General features: G+C 46.3%; 2 protein-coding genes across 12 annotated transcripts in view; both read right to left on the reverse strand.

Annotated features, from left to right (window-relative positions):
- The window catches only part of LOC147452208 (intraflagellar transport protein 57-like), a 192,707-nt gene that overhangs the window by 55,095 nt on the left and 117,745 nt on the right, over positions 1-19,867 (reverse strand). For 4 of the 11 annotated variants that reach the window (XM_086517979.1, XM_086517980.1, XM_086517978.1 and 1 more), the window contains exons 14-16: positions 11,015-11,062; positions 10,801-10,881; positions 2,384-2,661 (exon numbers count right to left, since the gene is read on the reverse strand). In XM_086517979.1, the coding sequence (XP_086374105.1) occupies positions 2,473-2,661; positions 10,801-10,881; positions 11,015-11,062 (318 nt within the window). In that variant the 3' untranslated portion in view covers positions 2,384-2,472. Of the gene's footprint in view, positions 1-2,382; positions 2,662-10,800; positions 10,882-11,014; positions 11,063-19,867 lie in introns of those variants that run through there. The other 7 variants (XM_086517987.1, XM_086517988.1, XM_086517984.1 and 4 more) reach the window with 4 other exon arrangements.
- On the reverse strand, positions 8,402-10,773 carry LOC147452210 (uncharacterized). The gene has a single exon (XM_086517990.1). It carries the CDS (start codon positions 10,315-10,317, stop codon positions 9,400-9,402), a length of 918 nt encoding a protein of 305 aa, XP_086374116.1. The 5' UTR covers positions 10,318-10,773; the 3' UTR covers positions 8,402-9,399.

The raw sequence follows: 19,867 nt of genomic DNA on the forward strand, positions 1-19,867 counted from the left end.
ACCCAACTATCTCCATCTCTCGACTCCAATAGCACTCTATGCATGGGCTGTCCTATGAAAAGGGCTATATATTGGCTCCGTATGCTCTCATATGACATTTGCATACATAGTGCTCCTTGCTCTCCATCTCACCTCCAAATACCTTGTAAGTCCTCCAGTCTCTATCAATCTGTGCCACCTACCCAAACTCAATCTCTAGATTGTGGAATCAGAACGAAGCTATCCAATCGCCACTCCAGCCCTATGTGGCACATATGTGTCCATATATCATGGTTTTTAGATGAAGCCATCCTCTAGAATAGTCATGAACTGATCTCTATAATACATCTTCAGTGGCAAAGGCTGCTTTGGTGTGAACCATGTCTCAGTTGTATAATTTCTAGAGATCCATAGGGTTTAATACGAATAATGGGGGAGATTATCATAACTTGTGGTCCCTTAATCCATGTCTACCGTGAATCAGTAAGTCCAGGTATCCAAACTCTTGGTACAGACATCATTGCAAGTGTAACCGAGGTGTCCAAAAGCCACCCCTTTGTGCTGGACTCCTCGAAGTTCCTCTTGTGACAACAACTATAGCATTGCTAATACAACATACCCTCTAGTGAGCGTGTCTTTGGCTGCACTTGCCATAGAGATGAGGCATATGGTGGTTGTGAAAGCAATCCTAGGGTATACATATGAATCTACCACCTCGATTTGTCGTCTAGCTGGTGTAAATGGACTCTACTCATGTCCAACCTTCGTGGATGAAAAATCAAAACCTTGGTCTTCGCAAAACTCATCCAAAGCCTGTAGATGGAGTTGTAGTCCCTCCTATGACTTGGAATACAATACAATATCATTAGCCTATAGAACTCTGAACTCGAGTACCTTCCAAACACAAAGAATTGAGTCTAATCTCTCGTCAATGTACAGGCCAAACAAAGTCAAAGAGAGTGGGACACCCTTGCTTCACACCAATTGTGCTAGCAATGGACTCTAAGGTGCCTCGTAAACAACACACTCTGCCTCACACCTCCTCTTCCCCAAATCATCCTTGATGGCATATCGAATGTTTAAAGGCACTAGAAGAGTAAGTCACGTGCCATCTCGAAGGCTTTGCACAAATCCATAACGTAACAAGCTAGTCGCCTCTTTAATGCATTTACCTGATCAATCAAGCACCGTAGAGTAAAGATGTGGTCAATGGTAAGAAGGCTCATCTAAAACCGGCTTGTCCTAGGGCTGGTAGGCGCTTGCTCTCTACATATAAGCTCACCTCTGTCTCTAGCATGAATCCATAAAGTTTGGCCAATGTGTGGCCAATCATGATGGATAGGCACAATGGTGCGACTGGTCTACTCTTCTGGTAATCCCTCTAATAGCGTGTTCTATTGAAGAAAAAGTTAATCAAGGGGGTGAGGGAGATCTCATTTGGGGGGGCGGGGGGTCTCCGTCTTATTGGTGTCATCTTCTTTCCACTCGTTCCATTTTGGGTTTTCCCCTAAAGGTGGCCACTTCCTCCTTGAGTAGGACACATCATGCATTTGCATTCTCCCATGCCTCTAATTGGGCCTATATTATGGCAATGTTCTCATGCATGAGCATTCTTCCCTGATTCCATTCATGTGATTCAGCCTCTAGCTTGATTTGTCCCAAGAAATCTCTTTGTATGCCATGATGTTGCTATCCATGGTGTTCTTGTGGAGGGTGACGAGCACCTTGAGGACCGTCTCAAGATTCACAATCTTGGTGTCCACACTCATCTTGCCACTTGGGGTGCCCTCCCTTCTCTATAGATTGCCGATAGGGTGCCTGGTAAACTTCAATGCTTCAAAGTTTTGAGGGCTTCACATGCTTGGGTCTTACCAAATTTGTTGGTGTGGCTAGGTGTACGTGTCTCTCAGTGATGCAAGAAAAAGAAAGCACGTATACTTTGTTAATGTCTTTGAGATAGAATAGTGTATATGCGTGTTTTCTCTAGGTATCCAGAAGAAAGGACAAAAGTGTTGAAAATAAACATGCTACAAAATAAAATAGACTCGTGTGGAGGTTTGTATACATGTGAATGGAGGGATGAGTGGGATGGAGCTCTAACGGGTGTGAAAAAATATACGCAAGGGAGTATGATTTTAATATGCAAAAGATTAGCTAGCTTGAGAGCTCACAAGAGCGAGAAGGAAAGATTTATTAACGTCTTCCAAAAGACCAAACTCAACCTATTAGACAAATCAGTGTACATGTGTGCGACATACTTTGTCATCCCAAAAAAATGAAAAAGGGCTAAACTGAAAAGCTATAGCTAAGTAATCTTGGTGTACGATGAGAGAGAGAGAGAGAGAGAGAGAGAGAGAGAGAGAGAGAGAGAGAAGCCGCTTGCCTACCTGCCATCTTGTCTTGTTTCCAATCTGCACCCCAAACATAGCTGATATTTGTTGCCAGCACACACCCACACTATCGCACTTTCAATAGGAAAAGAAAGAACCTGTCTCACATCATCCACCAATTGATCAACCTGGTAAATCCCTTCTTGCGAAAGAAAATATGCTTGTCTAGGAGAGCATTGGACCAAGTAAGAGAGGATGCTTTACTCCAGTTGGATGCTCTCCAACCGCAATGAGTTACCTCACGGGGATTGGCGACCATGCCAAGATAAGTCCGACGTAACAACCCTCCACTCTGCAACAAGAGACGAAGTGAAGGGACATCCTCGAATATGGCCATCAAGCTGCCCAAAGATGACATCCCAATACGAAGGGTGAAAGTGATCAAAAAACAATACCACCGCATAAATGTGAAACCATGATCGTCCAAGGTTGTTGTTGATCTACCAAAACAAGCAAGGAGTATAGCTTTCCAGGCCAAAACATGCAGACGTAAATCCAAAATATTAATTCCTCCCAATCGTTTAGGTGTGCATAAATTATCCATGGACAAAAATCGCAATCCCTTCTTATGGGAGGATGTGCCCCAAAAATGCTCCAACACATCAGACATAAGAGACCCAAGGCATCGCCGAGGCCAGGATAAAAGTGGTAAATAGAACTGCACATAAGCCATCATAACGCATTGAACAATTCTGAGACACACATGCAATGGCCATGTTGATAATTTCCAATAGTTGAGCTTTAAGTGCATTTTTGGAGCGCATAGTCAAGTTTTTGCATTGCAGATACATTCCAAACGACCGGATATCCCAAGTGGCGTACTATGGCTTGAGGGGGAACAACCTCACCTGGTGATAAAAGCTTGTGCCAATCGAATTCAGTATGAGACAGCAACTTGGATTTACGAAAATTAACATGCAGTCCAGACGCCAAGCCAAATAAATGCAGAGCATTTACATAATCTGTTGTACATCCTCCTTATCATTTATGGGCATGAAAAGTGATTCATCAACATAAGCTTGTCCTATAAATTGTTTCCCACAAGGTAGAGCGAGCCCATGCAAACCATAGAGGTTCCCTTTGAGTCTATAGAGGTTGAGATGGTTTGCCTCCAAGCCTCGGCCATCTAGATTGATGCAACTTTGTAGTCGTGTCAGTCAAGATACCTCGTGTAGTCGCACGCTCTGTACTCTCAATGTATCTTGAGTGCCTAAACTGTAATGGGAGTCGCATCAAGCTTTGTTCCTATAATATCATGTGGGACTGATGCCTTCCTACGAGTCATACTCGAGATCATGGTGATTAAAGGTCTCTCCATAGATTTCCAACCATCGTATGTGCACCCTTGTCTACTATGGAGGTCCATGCTAGGACCCCATATCTGTACTCCATATAGCGTAGAAGAGGTGACTAGAGTATCAAAAAACACAAGCTTCATGCACAGCTCCTGAAACTATACACGTGAGCACATCCTCTCTAGAGAACCCAAGGCATCATAGCCTCTAGTCAGTCTCACATCCGCAACCCCTCTCAAGAAAAAGGACGCACCAGAGAGAAGCACTCCCAAATAATTGTATGAATCCACATACTCCACTATGTCCTCCGCCATAAGTGAACTCAGGTGCAGATCTCCTCACCCATTGTGGAGTGGTGTTAAACACCTAACCTTGGTCTTCCCAAGATTGAATGCCATACCACTCTCCTATGAATATAAGGTTAATGCATCTAATTGCCTTTGCATTCCCATTGGTGACTCTGCAATCAACACAATGCCATCTGCATATAAGAGAAGAGGGATCCATATACCTCCTAGCTAAGCTTCTCTGTCAATATAATCTATAAGATTGTCAATATACAACCCAAAAAGTGCCGGAGAGAATGGACATCCCGGCTTCACTCCAACGGTAGAGGTAACAGGTATAGATAGACCCTCTAGAGTCCTAACCCTACTAGTCATTGTGTCATACAAAGTTGAAATGCCCCATACAATCTCAAAGGATACCCCAATATCGTACATCCTCTATAAGAGCCTAGCTCTTGCTTTGTGGAAATCCACAAAGCAACAATATATCCGTCTCCTTGAAAATCGGCCCTCCTCAATTAGAGTAAGATTATGGTCAAGATAGAATATCCTTCCATCCTTCCCGAAAACATGCCTTAGAGAGAGAGAGAGAGAGAGAGAGAGAGAGAGAGAGAGAGAGAGAGAGAGATGAAATGAAATGTTGTCTTAACGTCTTCTAAAGGCCACATTGACCTATGAGAGTAGAGAGTTACATAATGGTGAATCTGATACACGGGCTGGATAGAAAGAAAGAAAGAAACTAACTAAACAGAAACACTACTAAAGCTGTAAAAGGTGAGTACCAAGAGCCTGAGAGGAACATATACAAATAGTGGGTGTGTAACTTAAAGAACAGATACAAAATGCTGGATACGTGTATCAGAACCCGGAGATGGCTCGCATCAGTCGCTGCATGATCGTGTCAATGTCCTCCATGGTAAAAGTCTACCCACAGGGTCTCCCATGTCTCGCCAATATGGATCTGGTTCTCTGCTGCAACCTCCTTCATCGATGGGAACATCCCTCATCCTGAGCCTCCTTGATCTCCCAAGCTCTGCTGATCGATCACTCGATATGCCTCTGCTGGTGATGTGCCCTGTATCCCTCCTCTCTGGCTGATCTTTGCTCAATCTCTGGATGGAAGAACATTGTGATCTATCTCTGGGTGTGTCTCCCGGTGTGTGAGTCTCTCTTTCTCTCAATAGCCCTGCTCGATATCGTTGAATCTCCAATAGATAAGAGGCCAAGACATCTTTGATCATGGTATCTCATAACTCTAGATAGAGGCCAAAATCCTCTCTAAAGAGGTCGAGAAAACAGCCACATATTTGTGTGTGTGTGTGTGTGTGTGTGTGTGTGTGTGTGTGAGAGAGAGAGAGAGAGAGAGAGAGAGAGAGAGAGAGAGAGAGAGAGAGAGAAAGAAAGATTTTTTAATGTCTATAAAGAGGCCGAAATCGGCCTATGAGACAAATCAAAGTACATGAGGTGGGTGTCCTCTGTGTATCCATAAAGGATAAAAGGGTACAAAAGTAAAAGTAAACTATCCTGTGTAATGTCTGGGGGGAGGTGATACAAAGAGGGTGGGGGTGGAGCTCCAAAAACTGGGGGAGAGATGCAATCCTATATGCTGGGGTAAATACAATCATGAGATGCTATCCTATCTCTAACTCCATCCAGTCCCATAATCAGGGTGTAATACATGGTGCATGGATGGGTAGGGTGCGGACAATCCGCGTAAGATGGCGGCTGGATCTACAAAAGCCAGAGTACGTCGCTCCTCCAAGGTCTGTAGTAGTGCTCCTGGATCTCCTAGATCTCTCTCTGGTGTAGGTGGGGTGCCCTACGTCCATGTGTGCGTGGGCGTCTGCAAGCTCGGACCTCCTCAGCCTGCTGTAGAGTCACTCCTCTCTGGGTGGTCGAAAGTGATGGTGTTGCTATGGTCCTCTAGAAAAAGTCCGTGAGCTGTGTCTGGCGCTCGTCTCTCATCCCTAGTGCTGCCTGGAGGAGGGTGTCCCGATGCTGCTGTGTCTCTATGAGGAAGCGATCGAGCTGTCGCTGGTCTCTGGACTCAAAGATCTGATGTAGAGTGGGCTGATCTGCAAACAAGGTCAGATATCTGCCTCTAATCTCCTCATATGCTCTACATCTGCATACGTAATGCTCCTCGCTCTCAACCTCTCTTGTGCAAAGTCTGTATATCCTCTCTGCTTTGGGGACATGTGCCGCTCTCCCTGCCTCAATCTCTCGCTGGTGTGATGATACTCTCAGCTGTCCGATGGCGACCCCTGCTCTATGTGGCATATAGACATCCATGTATCTCGGTCTCTGGATGAACCCATCTGCTACAGTAGTGAGGAAGTGGTCTCTGTAGTACTGCCTCTTCGTGGGAAGAGGCTCTCTGGGTGTGATCCATGTCTCCCTGAAGTATAGCTGCCAAAGATCCTGTCTGAGAACTCGATTCCTCTCGATGTGTGAGAGGCGTATGTGAGGGGAGTCGAGATCATGCTGAAAAGGGGGCAGATCCGTGATGTCCAAGCCATGGGATGTAAACCACTCTATGACCTGTGAGTACCATGCCCTCGTGTCCCCCTCCTGATGCAGCTGTATCGATGCCTCAAAAGCTCTAAGGGTGAGTCTGTCTGGTGGGAGCTCTCGCATGCGCTGTATGAAACAAACTGTCTGAAAGAGAGCCTCTACTAGCATCGGTGGGGTAGCTAGCTCTGCTCTGATGATATCATGTGGTACTGAGGGTTTGCTGTGGAGCAAACGGGAGACCATGATGATCTATGGGCGCTCTATCTGTGTCCATAGGGATGCGGATAGCCCTGGAGTCCATATAGCGGCTGCATACATCATGGCAGGTGTGACTAGAGTGTCAAAAAGCCACCCCTTGGTGCGGGGCTCCTAGAAGTGGGTCTGATGGCATCTGCGCTCCAAGGTGGCCAGCGCTGCATATCCTCGTGTAAGCCGGTCTCGGGCTGCCTGTGCCATGGAAAATCTACCAGTGGTGCCAGTGAAAGTCACCCCCAGGTATACATATGAATCAACCACATCGACCTGCCCGCCTACTGCTGTGAGTACTGCTCCGCTCCGCACTGTCCTGGAGGTGTGAAAGATCACGACCTTGGTCTTGCCAAGGTTCACTGTGAGCCCTCGATGTGTGCAGAAATCATCCAAGGCTCGTAGGTGGCTCTGTAGTCCCTCCTGTGTCTCAGAAACTAGGATGATATCATCAGCATAAAGCATAATATGTACTGGTATACCTGCCAAGTCTGATCCCGCCCCTCCTGCGCGTAGAATGTAATCTGATATCTCGTCGATGTAGAGACCAAATAGAGTCGGGGAGAGGGGACATCCTTGCTTCACACCAATAGTGCTAGCAATGGAATTCGATAGTCCACCTGGGCAGCGCACTCTACCAGAGACCTGTGTGTATAAAGAATGAATGGCCCATATCATCTCAGATGGTATCTGTAGCTCCTGAAGGCCCTGGAAGAGTCTCTCTCTAGGGATAGTGTCAAAGGCCTTGCGGAAATCCACAAAGCAACAGTAGAGTCTCCTCTTCCGTGCTTTCGCTCCATCGATAAGGCAGTGAAGCACGAAAATGTGGTCGATAGTCGAGAAAGTGCGTCGAAAGCCTGCCTGTCCTGACGCTTGTATCCCTGATGCCTCTGCATGCGTGCTAAGCTCTGCCTCAAGAACAACCCCATATAGTTTGGCCAGTGTGTGGCCAATCATGATAGTCCTATAGTTCCCTGGATCCAGGGTGTCACCAGACTTGTGGATAGGCACGATGGTGTGCATAGTCCACTCCTCTGGTAGTCCCTCAACCAAGGCACGGTTGAAGAGACGTGCTATCAAGGGGGAAAGAGTGTCTGATGCATATATCAAGTGCTCACTCTGTAGTCCAGTGTGATCTGCTAATCGGCCATGCTGAAGGCGTCGGATGGCCCTCTCCACCATGCTAGATGTGAAGAAAGTCGAGGTGGTAGGTCGAGGATCAGATGGCTCTGGGATCAGTGGCTGCCCAGGTATCTGGTACAAGCGCTCGGCATAATCATGCCAAATCTGGGGGTCCTCCAGGGGGGTGGTGGGGCATGGCTCTCTCAGAATCCTCCATGCTGTGGCGTAGTCTGTACTCATAAGAAGGTGGTATAGCTCAAGCTCCCGTGCCTCCTCGAAGGCCCGCCGTTTACGGCATGTGATGGCCTTCATCTGCTGTCTGACCTCGCTCTCAGTAATCTCCTCTAAGGCTCGTCGAGCCCGTAGCTGTCTGTATAGATCTCTGAACTCCCCGTCGTACCAGCGATTCTGGGGCATCGTCCCAGAGGGGGGGGGGGGGGGGGGGGGGGGGGGGGGGGGGGGGGGTCGGCCACTATGGGTAGTGTGTGGAAAGCAGCTGAGGGCTGAGGTGTGTAGATCTGCTGAGAGTTGGCTAGTGAGTGTAGAGAGTGGTGTGTCTGGGTCGAGAGTGTAGATCCCCTCATATGCATGTGATGAGTAAACGTGGGCTAGCTCATGTGTGAAGTGTATAGTGGTGTATGGTATGGATGTAGGTGGTGTATGTGAGATGGGTGAGCCAGTGAGAGAGAGGGCGAGATATGCATGGTCAGCCCCAATAGGCAATGGTGGGATGGTGAAGGATGTGAGTAGGTGGGCTCTCTCTGAAGCCAATGATGTAGTCCACTGTACTACCTCCGCTGGCTACTGATGGCGGTATACAAGTCACACCACCGAATGATGGCCATTGCGCCATCCCGTTATAGATAACGAGACGGTGCTGTGATCCCAAGCTAGGTAGGTGCCTCCCATATGGTGTGGGTGTGGTGGTATCACTAGAGGTCCTCTCTGCCCCTGTGTCCTCCATAGTGGAGAGTAGCTCTGGGTCGTAGAAGTCGTAAATATCACACTGTCTACTCTGTGTCCTTGCATTGAAACCCCCCGTGAGGAAGACTTCACCCAGTCTAGAGTACTCCATGATCTCGTCCCTAAGACATGCATATGGTGAGTGTGTATCATCCTCCTCCTCTCCTCCGTGTGTGTGTACACACCTCCTCTGTCTCCCCTCCACCTGTCTGTGCAAACCTGGAGGTGCTAGGTGCAAAGTAGCATACGGCGATGTAGAGGATGTGCTCCTTAGATAGCTCAATCCGTATCCACATGTAGTGTGCCTCTGGATCGCGTGCTACTATCTGTATCCTGCTATGAAGTGAGCGGCGGTAGAGGACTGCTACTCCGCCAGATCCTCTAGAAGTGTTGTGCCGTGTACACTTCCTGTGTGTAGACTCCCATTGGTAATCCTGTACTCGGGGTAGGCCTCTCTCTGAACTCTCGTGTGTCTCTGTGAGGAGAATGATGTCTACCATGCATCACCTCTTCCAGTCTCCCTGGATGTGTCCACAAAGAGCCATTGCAGTTCCAAACTGCCATGTGTATCTCCTCGTATAGTGTCTCATAGGCCGCGAGTCCCTATGCTACGGCTTTGCTATCAATGATGACGCGACCGTCGCAATAAGAGACCCGTTTTCCTTCTTTGCGCGCTTGTTGTATCCGAGGCATGCATCCTCTTCTATGCTCTACTTGCATCCTTGTGAGGTCATCATCTAGGTAGATGGGGGGGCCCGTGAGACCTCGTAAAATTACCCTCTTTCGAATGAAAAGGGTCCGTGCTTCCTCCGATGAAAATTGGAGGATAAGAGGCCTCTTCTTGATGGGGTCTTTTCCGGCTCGCCAAGCTTTGGTGAAGGGGGTTGATTCCTCTATTTTGTATCCAAGAGTGGTACATAAAGTCTTGCCATCTTTCTCGGGGGTGGAATCCTTCACTTCTTCAATGCCGGTGACTCGTATGTTGAGGCGACGGGCATGGTGCATTTTTTCCTCTTCAAGGGTGGTGTGTACAAGGAGAGCTTCTTCCTTGTGTGCATCCTCTTTTGCTTCTTTCTTGATGTTCTTCTTGACCACTTCTACCCATCCCTCTTTCGTTGCTTCGAGAGTGTCTTCCAAGCGTTCGGTGAGGGCTTTAGTGAGCTCCTCTTTAATGGCCTCTTTGGGTTCATTATTGATTTCCCCTTCTTCAGGGGTGAGGGAGGCGATGGAGGCCTTGAGGATGGCCATTTGTTCTTGCATTTCCTCCTCCTCCTTTTTCCATTCCTCTTGGGTTCCTTTCCACTTGTCGGTCTCCTTCTTGTGCTCTTGTTCTTTAGTCTCTTTCTCCTTGGTCCATTCTTCTTTTTCCTTATGCAAGGCTTCCACCTCTTTCTCAAGCTTGGAGAGGCGGTTGATGATAGTGTTGATGGTGGAGTCCACCAACTTCTTGTTCTCTTTGATTGCGGTGTGGAGTTTGTCGTCCATCTTGGCCATTTCTTCTTTGGTCACTCCTTTCGCCATGTCGGGCCCGTCTCGGTGTCGGTTTGCACAAAGCACCTGTTCTGTACTTCTGAAAAAGTTGCAAGAATTGCAAAATCTCTGTGAATAATTGCAGAAATTGTATTTTTGAAAACTTCTTTCTCACAGAATTCCTGTGTGTAATTCCTGTGTGTATGGCTGGACCTGCATTCCTGGAAAAGGGCCTGCGTGTAGGGCTGGACCTGTCCAAGCTTGGTGTGAGCAGTCAAAAATGCAGCAGGTACTCAAAAATGAGCCCGCTGCTGACCAGGTAGGGGCCTGGGGAGGGTGGCGCTGGCGCGGGCTGGGGGGGGGGGGGAGGGGAGTGGCGCGAGCCTGTGGGCATCCAATTGGAGTGCGCGAGCCTGTAGGACAAGGGCGCAAGCCTGTGGGGGCAGTAGTGGCAAGCCCTCACCATAGCAGCAAGTGCCCGCCATGAGAGAGAGAGAGAGAGAGAGAGAGAGAGAGAGAGAGAGAGTGTCTTACTTTCACTTTTTCAAGCTGCTCCAAGGTGCATGCTAGCTGGTTTTTATAGCTGGTCAGGTTCCCCAAACTTTGGTCAAGCTTCTGAGTACCCAAACCATTGAAGAAAGTGTGTCAATATTAAAAAATCCTTTGGAACTTCTCACAAAATACGAGTATCTAGATGTCCAATGATTAGGAACTCACTTTTAAGAAAAAAGATTTGAATGAAACAGACCTGTTGTACATCCACCAGGCGATCTTTCACAGAATTGTAATCAGTCAACTGCAAACATTTCAGCATTATCGTGATGAGCAAGCATTTTATTTCAAAAAATTGGTAATCACAAGCTACAAACCGCCTCTATTCTTGTGCGATCTCTACATTCTTACAACCACAATGAAAACCTTTGACACTTGACTTACGGATTCTAAGCTGAACTTCAGTAAACTCCAGACATTTCAGCCTTATTGTGATGAACATACTTCTAATTTCAAAAAAATATTGGTAATGACAAGCTACAAACTGCCACTATTCTTGTGTGATCTCTAGATTCTTACAACCACAATGAAAACCTTTGGCACATGACTTAGGGGCTCTAAGCTGAAATTCAATTTGACGAGTTGCATGTAGAAGAATAGGATAGGTAAGGGTTAAGGTCGGCAATATCAGGCAGTAATTTCCAAGTCATACCCTGGGACATTTAATTTGTGAAGATGCCAAACAACTTGAGGAGGCACACAACTTGAGAGCATCCTTGACGAGCCAGACATGCCTAACAGAATTGATGAGATTGAGAACCTTGATTCGCCTGAGTCTCTTGCAATGTGCTCAAGCCTATCCTTGTTGGAAACTATGCACATTGAAGGGTCGGAGAAAGATTTTCTTGAAGTCATTTAAAAGGAAGCTTGTTCCTTTTTTTCTTTCCAAAATTCTCATATGCTGTCAAGGGAATCAAGAGCTTGGTAAAGTCTTGCACACTGTAAAGGTTCGACCCCACCAGCTACAATGCACATGTTTTCTCTGAGCTGTCCTCAACCTCGGTTTTTGTGAGACCTTGATGAGTTGTTTTTGCACGAAACTTTCGCCCTGCCAACAGCCCTAGTATACACTTCTTAATGTACAAGACACAACTAGACAAATAACTGAGGGTTATCTCAAAGAGATTCCAGGACTAGTGTGGGCTAGCTCAAGCCACACGAGGTGAACATGTTTCTATTGTTGCTGCTTGCTCTCAAAGTGGCTGTAGTTGGGGTGATTTTGCTGTGGTTTCAAGACGAAGTCTCAGCTTTACACCAAGGGGAACCTGGCCTAAAGAGTATGAAAGACCTTATTTTGACTCATTACTAGCAATGACAACCATTCTGCTTGAACTTTTAGTGAGACATTATGTGTCTCGTGTAGTAGGCTCTAGTGTCATAGGACATGGAAAACAGTTACAATTGGCTTTGGATAGCGGTTACAGTTAGCCTCAAGGTGGAAAGGTACGTAAGGTACGGTACGTGTTCGGTACGTACTGTACGTAGTACCGAATGGATTGAGTGGTAAGGTACGTAAAATTCGTAAGGCTTTTTTCGAAAACGTCAAAAACCTACAATACGGTCCGTACTTGATAATAAATTCATAAGTATCACTTCTAGGATATTAGCTCACTGTTCTACTATCCAAGGCTGTCATAAATAGACAATCCAAGGCGAGTCATGACCACTTTCTCGACATTCAATATTCACAAACAAATACAATTCAAAGCTTCAGTTCTCTCTCAAATATACTTCAACAAACTTCAAACTTCAAACTACAGAGAACTTCATATTCATCATGATTTGCACACTGTATAGTATTCGACAAACGAAACTTGAAACTTGAGAGGCAATACAATTCATAAAGTACTGAAATGACACAAAATCATAGATGATAGACCGTAATCTCATCAAAATACCAAGATGAATCATGATAGAATCCATACAAAAAAAATGACATCTAATAAACCATAATCCACAAAGAAAGCCACAAGTCCCGACTCAACAAAACTACGAAGCATGCTAGCAGTTGCACTGCTGCAAAGTACATACTACTAACTGAATGAGAATCAAAAATCCACATCAGACTCTGAAGATGAGGAGTCCATGTTTCCATCTGTAGTACTCTGTAGTCAATAGTTTGCAATAAACAGGCGCCCAAATTCACTCTGTCTCAATAACCGGGCGGCCAAACCCCCAAAACAGAGGCGAAATTAAATCCGAAAACGCGAAGGGGAAATTCTTTTTTTTTTTTTTTTTTGTACAACACGGATCCGTACCGTACCATACGAACGTACGGTACCGTACAGATCCGTACGTACGTACATACGGATCCTACCTTGGTTAGCCTCACACTGGGTGATCTCTCGCTTGAGTAGTGACACGTGGCAAGACAGAGGGAGTGGTGATCTAGAGGACACCGTGGCCACTTCACCGCCGCCATAGTTGGAAGAAAGACATAGCTGGACTGTCAAAGATATTTTTGTTAGGCATTGGCTTCCCTTTATGGTTGTAGATATGCCCGGTTGGTTTTATGCATCGTATGCAACGTAGGAGTCACTGAGTTTAGAGTCTTGTATTTCAGTCTAGCACTTGCACACCTCCACTCTCCCTGCACAGTTGGAGCCTCGTCACCCCCCCTTGTACCCGTGAATCTTGGCCTTGGAGCTGAGTGTGCTTCCAGCCAGAGTCTGTATTGGTTCCATGAGTTAGTCCTTCGGGTTTGGAGTCTGGTGTTGTGTCATCTGAGTATAGTAGGCTTTGTTCCATAGTGCTCTACAGTGTTTGTCTCTATGTTTGAAGTGATATTTCTTGCATATTGCACTGAGGAGCACCACACATTTCTAACAACAAGAGCTCTCATTTTTGGCACGCTCAGTGGGACATCAACTAAAGTCTCATTCCGCTGCTAAGCGTGCACAATCAAGCAGCTAACTGGTTTGCTCTCCTCTCACCCTAATCTAGTCTGCTGGTCTAGACTGGTCTAGTCGACCCTCACGTTCATCTAGCTTAATCTCTCACCCTCGTCTAGTCTGTTGGTCTAGCCTGATCTAGTCCACCCTTGCCTTTGTCCAACGTGGTCTAGCCCACCCTCGCCCTCATCCTGTTACCCCGTCTGGTCTAATCCAATCTCGCCCTCGTCCAGCTTTCCTAGTCTAGTTGAGTCGACCCTGGTCTAGTCAAGTCTAGTGTAGTGGGTCTACACTATCCAGTAAGTTCAAGGGTCTTCTTGACCAGAGGTTGGGTATCTCTTGCTACTGCACAACACATACAACACAGTCTAAAGTTCGCCCAAGCCCACTAAGGAGTCCTCCACAGTACTACCACAGAAAGCATCATCCCTTCTTACCGAGCAGAAGTCCTCACCCCCGCTTCCACTACCCTCTCTGGCGTCTATCTCAACCAGCTCCTCACCACCCCAAGCACACTTTCCACCAACAATGTTACAAATGCTCCTGACCAGGCCACAATGGAAGAGCTGATAAGCATTTTAGCCAAGGTGAACACAAAGTTTCCAACTTTCAAGGAATTCTCCACAGAGGATGCAGATGACCATGCGAGGAGGATTGTATCTCCTTGCAAAGGTCCTGGTCCCAATAGAGAAGATGCCTACCTGGTGCTCTTTCGGTCAACCTTGGATGGTTTAGCAGACAAATGGTACAGTCAGTTTTCTAAGAACAGCTTTACAAATCGGGCAACACAAAGGCAACAGTTTTGTGAAGCCTTCAACCCAAGTGATTTTCAGGAGAAAGTCTTGGATGAGTTAGAAAACCTGGTGCTCCAACCCGTCGATGAGACTTTTGTTGAACTTATGACAAGAACGTAGTCTATGGTTGCCAAGCTTCCCAAGCAACCATGAAAATTCTAGTCAAGAAGTGGGTGGAGAAAGCCCTCCCCAAGACTTCTCAACATAAGCTGCGGGAGACTGACGCAATTCTGGAGGAGTTTGTTGCTGCCGCGACCAAGATAGAAGGGGCAAGGAGGCTATTCAAGAGCCCCCATCAGGTAGAGACCACCTCAATACTCATAGGAAGTGCATCTTACCCCTTGATTTCTTACACAGGAAACAAGAAGCGTTGGAGCTCTTCAAGAGTCGAGTTCCTTCTCTCTTAGTCCCCACATTAGGAATCGTTGGACCAGATCAAGAGAGAGCTAGAAGATCTTAGGGCTTAGCAAGAGTCTAAGCCCGAGGTCTGGTGTAGCTCGTCACTTTCAAAGGCATCCTCCACAAGAATGCCCGCTTCGGGCTTATTGCCATTTTTGTGAGAAGCTCGAACATGAAGACAAAGATTGTTTTGCGGAAATTACAACAAAGCCTTGCCCCTACCCTTCAACAAAGATAGTTTTGTGACAATTACAACAAAGCCTTGCCCCTATAGGCCCTTCAACAAGGGTTGGCACCTACATCCAACATGGTTTCCCCCTATGGTCATCCAAATCACGTGCCCCCTTTGTTGACTACTCCTATGAAAGATATACAAGGTACTTTCACATCTCAAAGTTTTTATCATGCTAACACTCCGTTAGCCCCTCTACGCCAATGTCCACCTCCAGCGGTAGGAGCAGCCCAAGAGACCACCTCGCCCCTTGTCTTGCCCATCCAATCGACCCATTTTGTGCTACAAATGCGGAGACTATGGGAAATACCAGAGTAAATGTCCTCTTCCTCAAGGTTTCCTCCTTGCCGGCATTTCCAAGATGCAAAGGATCACTACAGTAAGGATTGTCCACATCTTCGAGCCAAAGTCCACAAGAATTCACATTTCCAAAGAGTTATCTGATCCCAGTTAGCACCATCCCTCTGCCCATGTGGTCGTCCATCAAAAAGGGTTGCAACATGTAGAGAAGCCCGCTGGTGTGCTCACTCAAGCATAGAGGGCCCTCGGCCTCAACCTTCCAACAAGTTCTACTCTTCCGTCACTTGTCTCACCAATGAATACACCTTCTTTAGTAGAACAAGCCATCCACTAGTGCCAAGGGCGGACCAACTTCTTTGCTCTTCGATATGAGGGGGCCTTGTTGGAAGCAGTAGCCGACCTACAGATCAAGGTACCTGAAAAGGAGTTGATACATTTTACAAGTGTGTTTTCCTTTTGTAAACCAACATAGCTAGAATAGTGCAACTCGGTATGATCTTCGATGAGTAGTCACAAGTTATGGTTGACACACGCAATGGGTTAGAACATAGATAGTACACTCTCACCTAGATAACCCAACAGGGCACGTGTGACTTGTAATAACTCATGCATATCGAGGTCATACTTGCACATAAAAAGGTTGATGCCTTAAAGTGTGGGCTAGATCCGCCAGAAACAACGGTTACAATCAATAAGATCGCATGATCATGAAAGATTGCTCATTGTGGGTGTTGCTAAATGGACTATTTTCTTATTTGCTTATTTTCTCGAGTAATTTCTTTTTATTGAAATTAGGATATTTAAAGATGTGCACTTGAACCATAACGTTAGGAAATGTAGATCTACTGGAATTATTAAAAGCCACCAAGAATGGAAAACTTTGATGCGTCATATGATGGGTGACATTAAGCATCGCGAAGGGGTTTTATCATTAGTTCGGTAGGAGAGACCAGGAAACGAATATTCCTGATGCGTCACATGATGGGGTGACGGGAGCATCAGAAAGGGAGTATCTCGTTGGTCTGGCAGGAAACCCGAACTGGAAAGAGGAATATGCATCAAGACGCAAGCACAAGAATAAAGATGGGTTTTGAGAAGTTTTTCTTAAAAAGCAGAATATTTTAACGAGTTTTCGGAGAAGAGCAGACACTTTCCCGCGAGGAATCTATGTCTGCATTGCAATTGTGCATGTGGTTGCATGCAGGGACGCCTGGGAAGTGCTGTGAAAAGCATTGTTTTTAACTTATAAGGTTTTATTGAGTTTTTGGGCAGGTTCAAACCAATTTTAAAATATGCCGGCCACCCACTTAATTAGTGGGCAGCCACTTAGAAAATAAAGCAACAAAACCAACCAATGAATTCTCTCTCCCTATTTCGAGTAGAACCGTCAAAAAAAAAAAAAAAAATCCGCCGCAATCTCTACGCGGACAGCCTCCGCTCAGCTATTCCTGTCGTAGCCAGGGGGCTATAAAAGCATCCCATGCCCTCACTCAGGGACGGAGTTGCTAGCGCCAACAAGAGAAGACTCTGCCGCCAGAAGACACAAGAGATCGCGAGACTACGAAGCACGGAAGTCACTTTTCCCACGAAAGAGAGACAGGTATCTATCGTGGATTCGCCATACGAATTGTTGTCCCATGTTTGTGTATGTGTTTGCAGGTACTTCATCGTGAAGGAGAAGCGGGAAGGCTTCGGCCTACGCTTGGGAGTTCCGAGAACGGAATTCCGAAATTATCTGCGAACTCACGACTCCGAGTACATACGGAAAAGGATTGAGAGCTCGTCTCTCGGATTTCCCTTATAGGAAGGAACGACCAGCGAGTCAGAGAATTAGAACGGAGGGGTTTTCTCCGGTTCTTGTGCTTGTAAAAAGAATCTCCCTGATAAAGGATTCTCTTTAAGGGGGGGGGGACCAGCCCATCTTCTGGTCCCAAATATTGTGTCGAACTTCTCTCTCAACTCTGTTTAATTGAAAGATTATTTATTTTCATCTTGTTGATTATTCGTGTGCGCTCCCGTTTGTCCCAGTGGTATCAAAGCTCGGATTCCTCTCTTTCTTTGCAAAGAAGGACGATTCCGGAAAGGAACGGGAAGAACCATGACAAGCCACGAAGAACCGCCGAAGACGAACTTCAACAAGTGCCAACCCAACTCGCGGAATTGCAACAACTCATTTTGTTGCCAGCTGTCCAAAAGTCTTTGGACGGAATAAAGAAGCCGCAAGGAACGGATGCCGATGGGCGTCAGGAAAATCCTGCTAATGGAAGTAACCTGCAGGTGGATGGTGCGGAAAGAGGTGCCGAAACGCACAAGGGATCTCCGGATCAGGACAAACCCCCTTCCAGGAGCAAGGGCCAGGAAAAAGAACTTTCTCTGCTTAACAAAAGCAAGGATGTCTCTATCTTCTCTCCATCATACTCTCCTGACTATACTACTACATCTACTTCTCATACAGTATCTAAATCTTCTCCCAAGCAGAAAACTCCTACTACAGCCCTATATACTACTAAAGGGAAGCCCCAGTTCAAGAGGGATAACTGCAGACGTCACCGCAAGATGCAGATTTTCAAATCGGGTGACAAGGATGTGAAGTTTGATGACTACACAGGACGGAGAGATATCTCCAAGGCATTGTCTTTCATCAGGCAGTTTGAAGTTGCTTTTGCCAACGGAAACTTCACTAAAAAATCCAAGTTGCGTCATGTTGGGATGCATCTCAAGGAGACTGCAAGCAACTGGTGGCTAGCCAGAATTTTGGAAGGTACTCAAGCCAGAACCTGGGCAGCTGAATTCTATGAACAATTTCTTCCACCTGATTTCGAGAAGGACATTCGAAAGGAATAGGACTGGTTCGCCCAAAAGGAACAAGAGAAAGTCACGGCTTATGTTGACAAGTTTTGGTCGGTTCTTCTTAAAGTTACGCCTTTTATGATGATTTCCGACGAGGAAAAGATACGAAAGTTTGAAGTAGGTCTTCAACCACCGCTTCGGAAGAGCATGAAGGTGTACCCACACGATACCCTTTAGCGGATGATGGAGTCGGCAATCATTGCCGAGGATTTACATTCCACTGGTACCCCCAGACGGATGGAACATAGCACACACCGTGCAAGGCAAAGCGCAGTCTATGATGACCATGGCAACCAAGGCAAAAAGCGTTCCCCAGAGGACCCGGATGAGCCTAAGAACCCAGAGGGTACCGGAAAACGGCTTAGGTATCTCACGCCGAACCAAGTACAAACCTTCAAAGAACAAGGTAGGTGCTTCGACTGTAGTGAAAAAGAACCTATGAAGCCTGACTGCCCTGTTCGGCAGCAACGGCAAGAACAAGCATCTTCGAAGAAGGAACCTGCTCCACCGAGCTTGAATTCCATTCCTGATGTGCAAGGGAATACAGAAACCGAGAAAGGGAAGCGCCATCTCCTTAAAGGCTGGGGATCTATGAATAACCAGCAGGTGTTGATCCTCTATGACCCTGGATCGACGGACAACTTCATCTCACTGGAAACTGCAGAATGCTTGGGCCTTACACCGGCTCAGCTTGGAACTCCGGTCACTTCCGAATCGGCATTCGAGGGGTTGACCACCAATGGCACTCCCGTGCAAGGACAACTCAATCTCCGGATTGGTGAATACAAGGACCCCGAATGCTTTTTGATGCCACCTATCGAGGGATGTGATATCATCTTGGGTATGCCATGGCATTACCATATGCAACCGGTCCCAGATTATGTAGAAAAGACCCTCGCTTTTGAGCATGAGGGCAAGAACATTAAATTTTTTGTTGATGCAAGGGATTGGCTATCCCTATTGTAAGCCATATCTCCATTAAGAAGGAAATAAAGAAGTGCGTTTCTGCTTACTTGATTTTCGCACGTGAAAGAGATAAAACTAATGAGGGTTCGCTCTCTAGTTTGGAAATTAAACGTTTTTAATTTCTTGAAAAGTATAAAGATCGTTTCATGAATACTCTACCAAACAAGCTACCTCCGAAACATCCGGAAGATCATCGCATTGATGTCATACCAGGTAGCTCTCCCCCAAACCTACCCCCTTATCGGGTTAGTCTTGCCCAGCAAGAGGAAATTTTGAAGCAAGTCAACGAGCTTCTGGAAAAAGGTCTAGTACGACCAAGTACTTCGCCTTACTGCTCTCCAGTTCTACTGGTGCAAAAGAAGACAGCATGTTTCGAATGTGCATAGATTATCAATCTCTAAAATAACTTTCCAATACCCCTGATTAATGATATTCTCGATAAGTTGCAGGAAGCAAGCATCTTTAGTCACATTGACTTAAAAAGCGGGTATCATCAGATACGCATAGCCCCTAGAGATGTCCATAAGACTACCTTTCATACAACTTTTGGACTTTATGAATTTTTGGTAATGCCGTTTGGCTTGACCAATGCTCCTGCCACATTCAATTGAATGATG

This window comes from Adiantum capillus-veneris, chromosome 8 (assembly GCF_014529385.1).
Source record: "Adiantum capillus-veneris isolate H3 chromosome 8, ASM1452938v2, whole genome shotgun sequence".
Classification (NCBI taxonomy): domain Eukaryota; kingdom Viridiplantae; phylum Streptophyta; class Polypodiopsida; order Polypodiales; family Pteridaceae; genus Adiantum; species Adiantum capillus-veneris.

What these genes read in the sequence shown, in the direction of transcription:
- LOC147452210 (XM_086517990.1), bottom strand. Translation starts at nt 10,317, where the DNA reads ATGGCGAAAGGAGTGACCAAAGAAGAAATGGCCAAGATGGACGACAAA.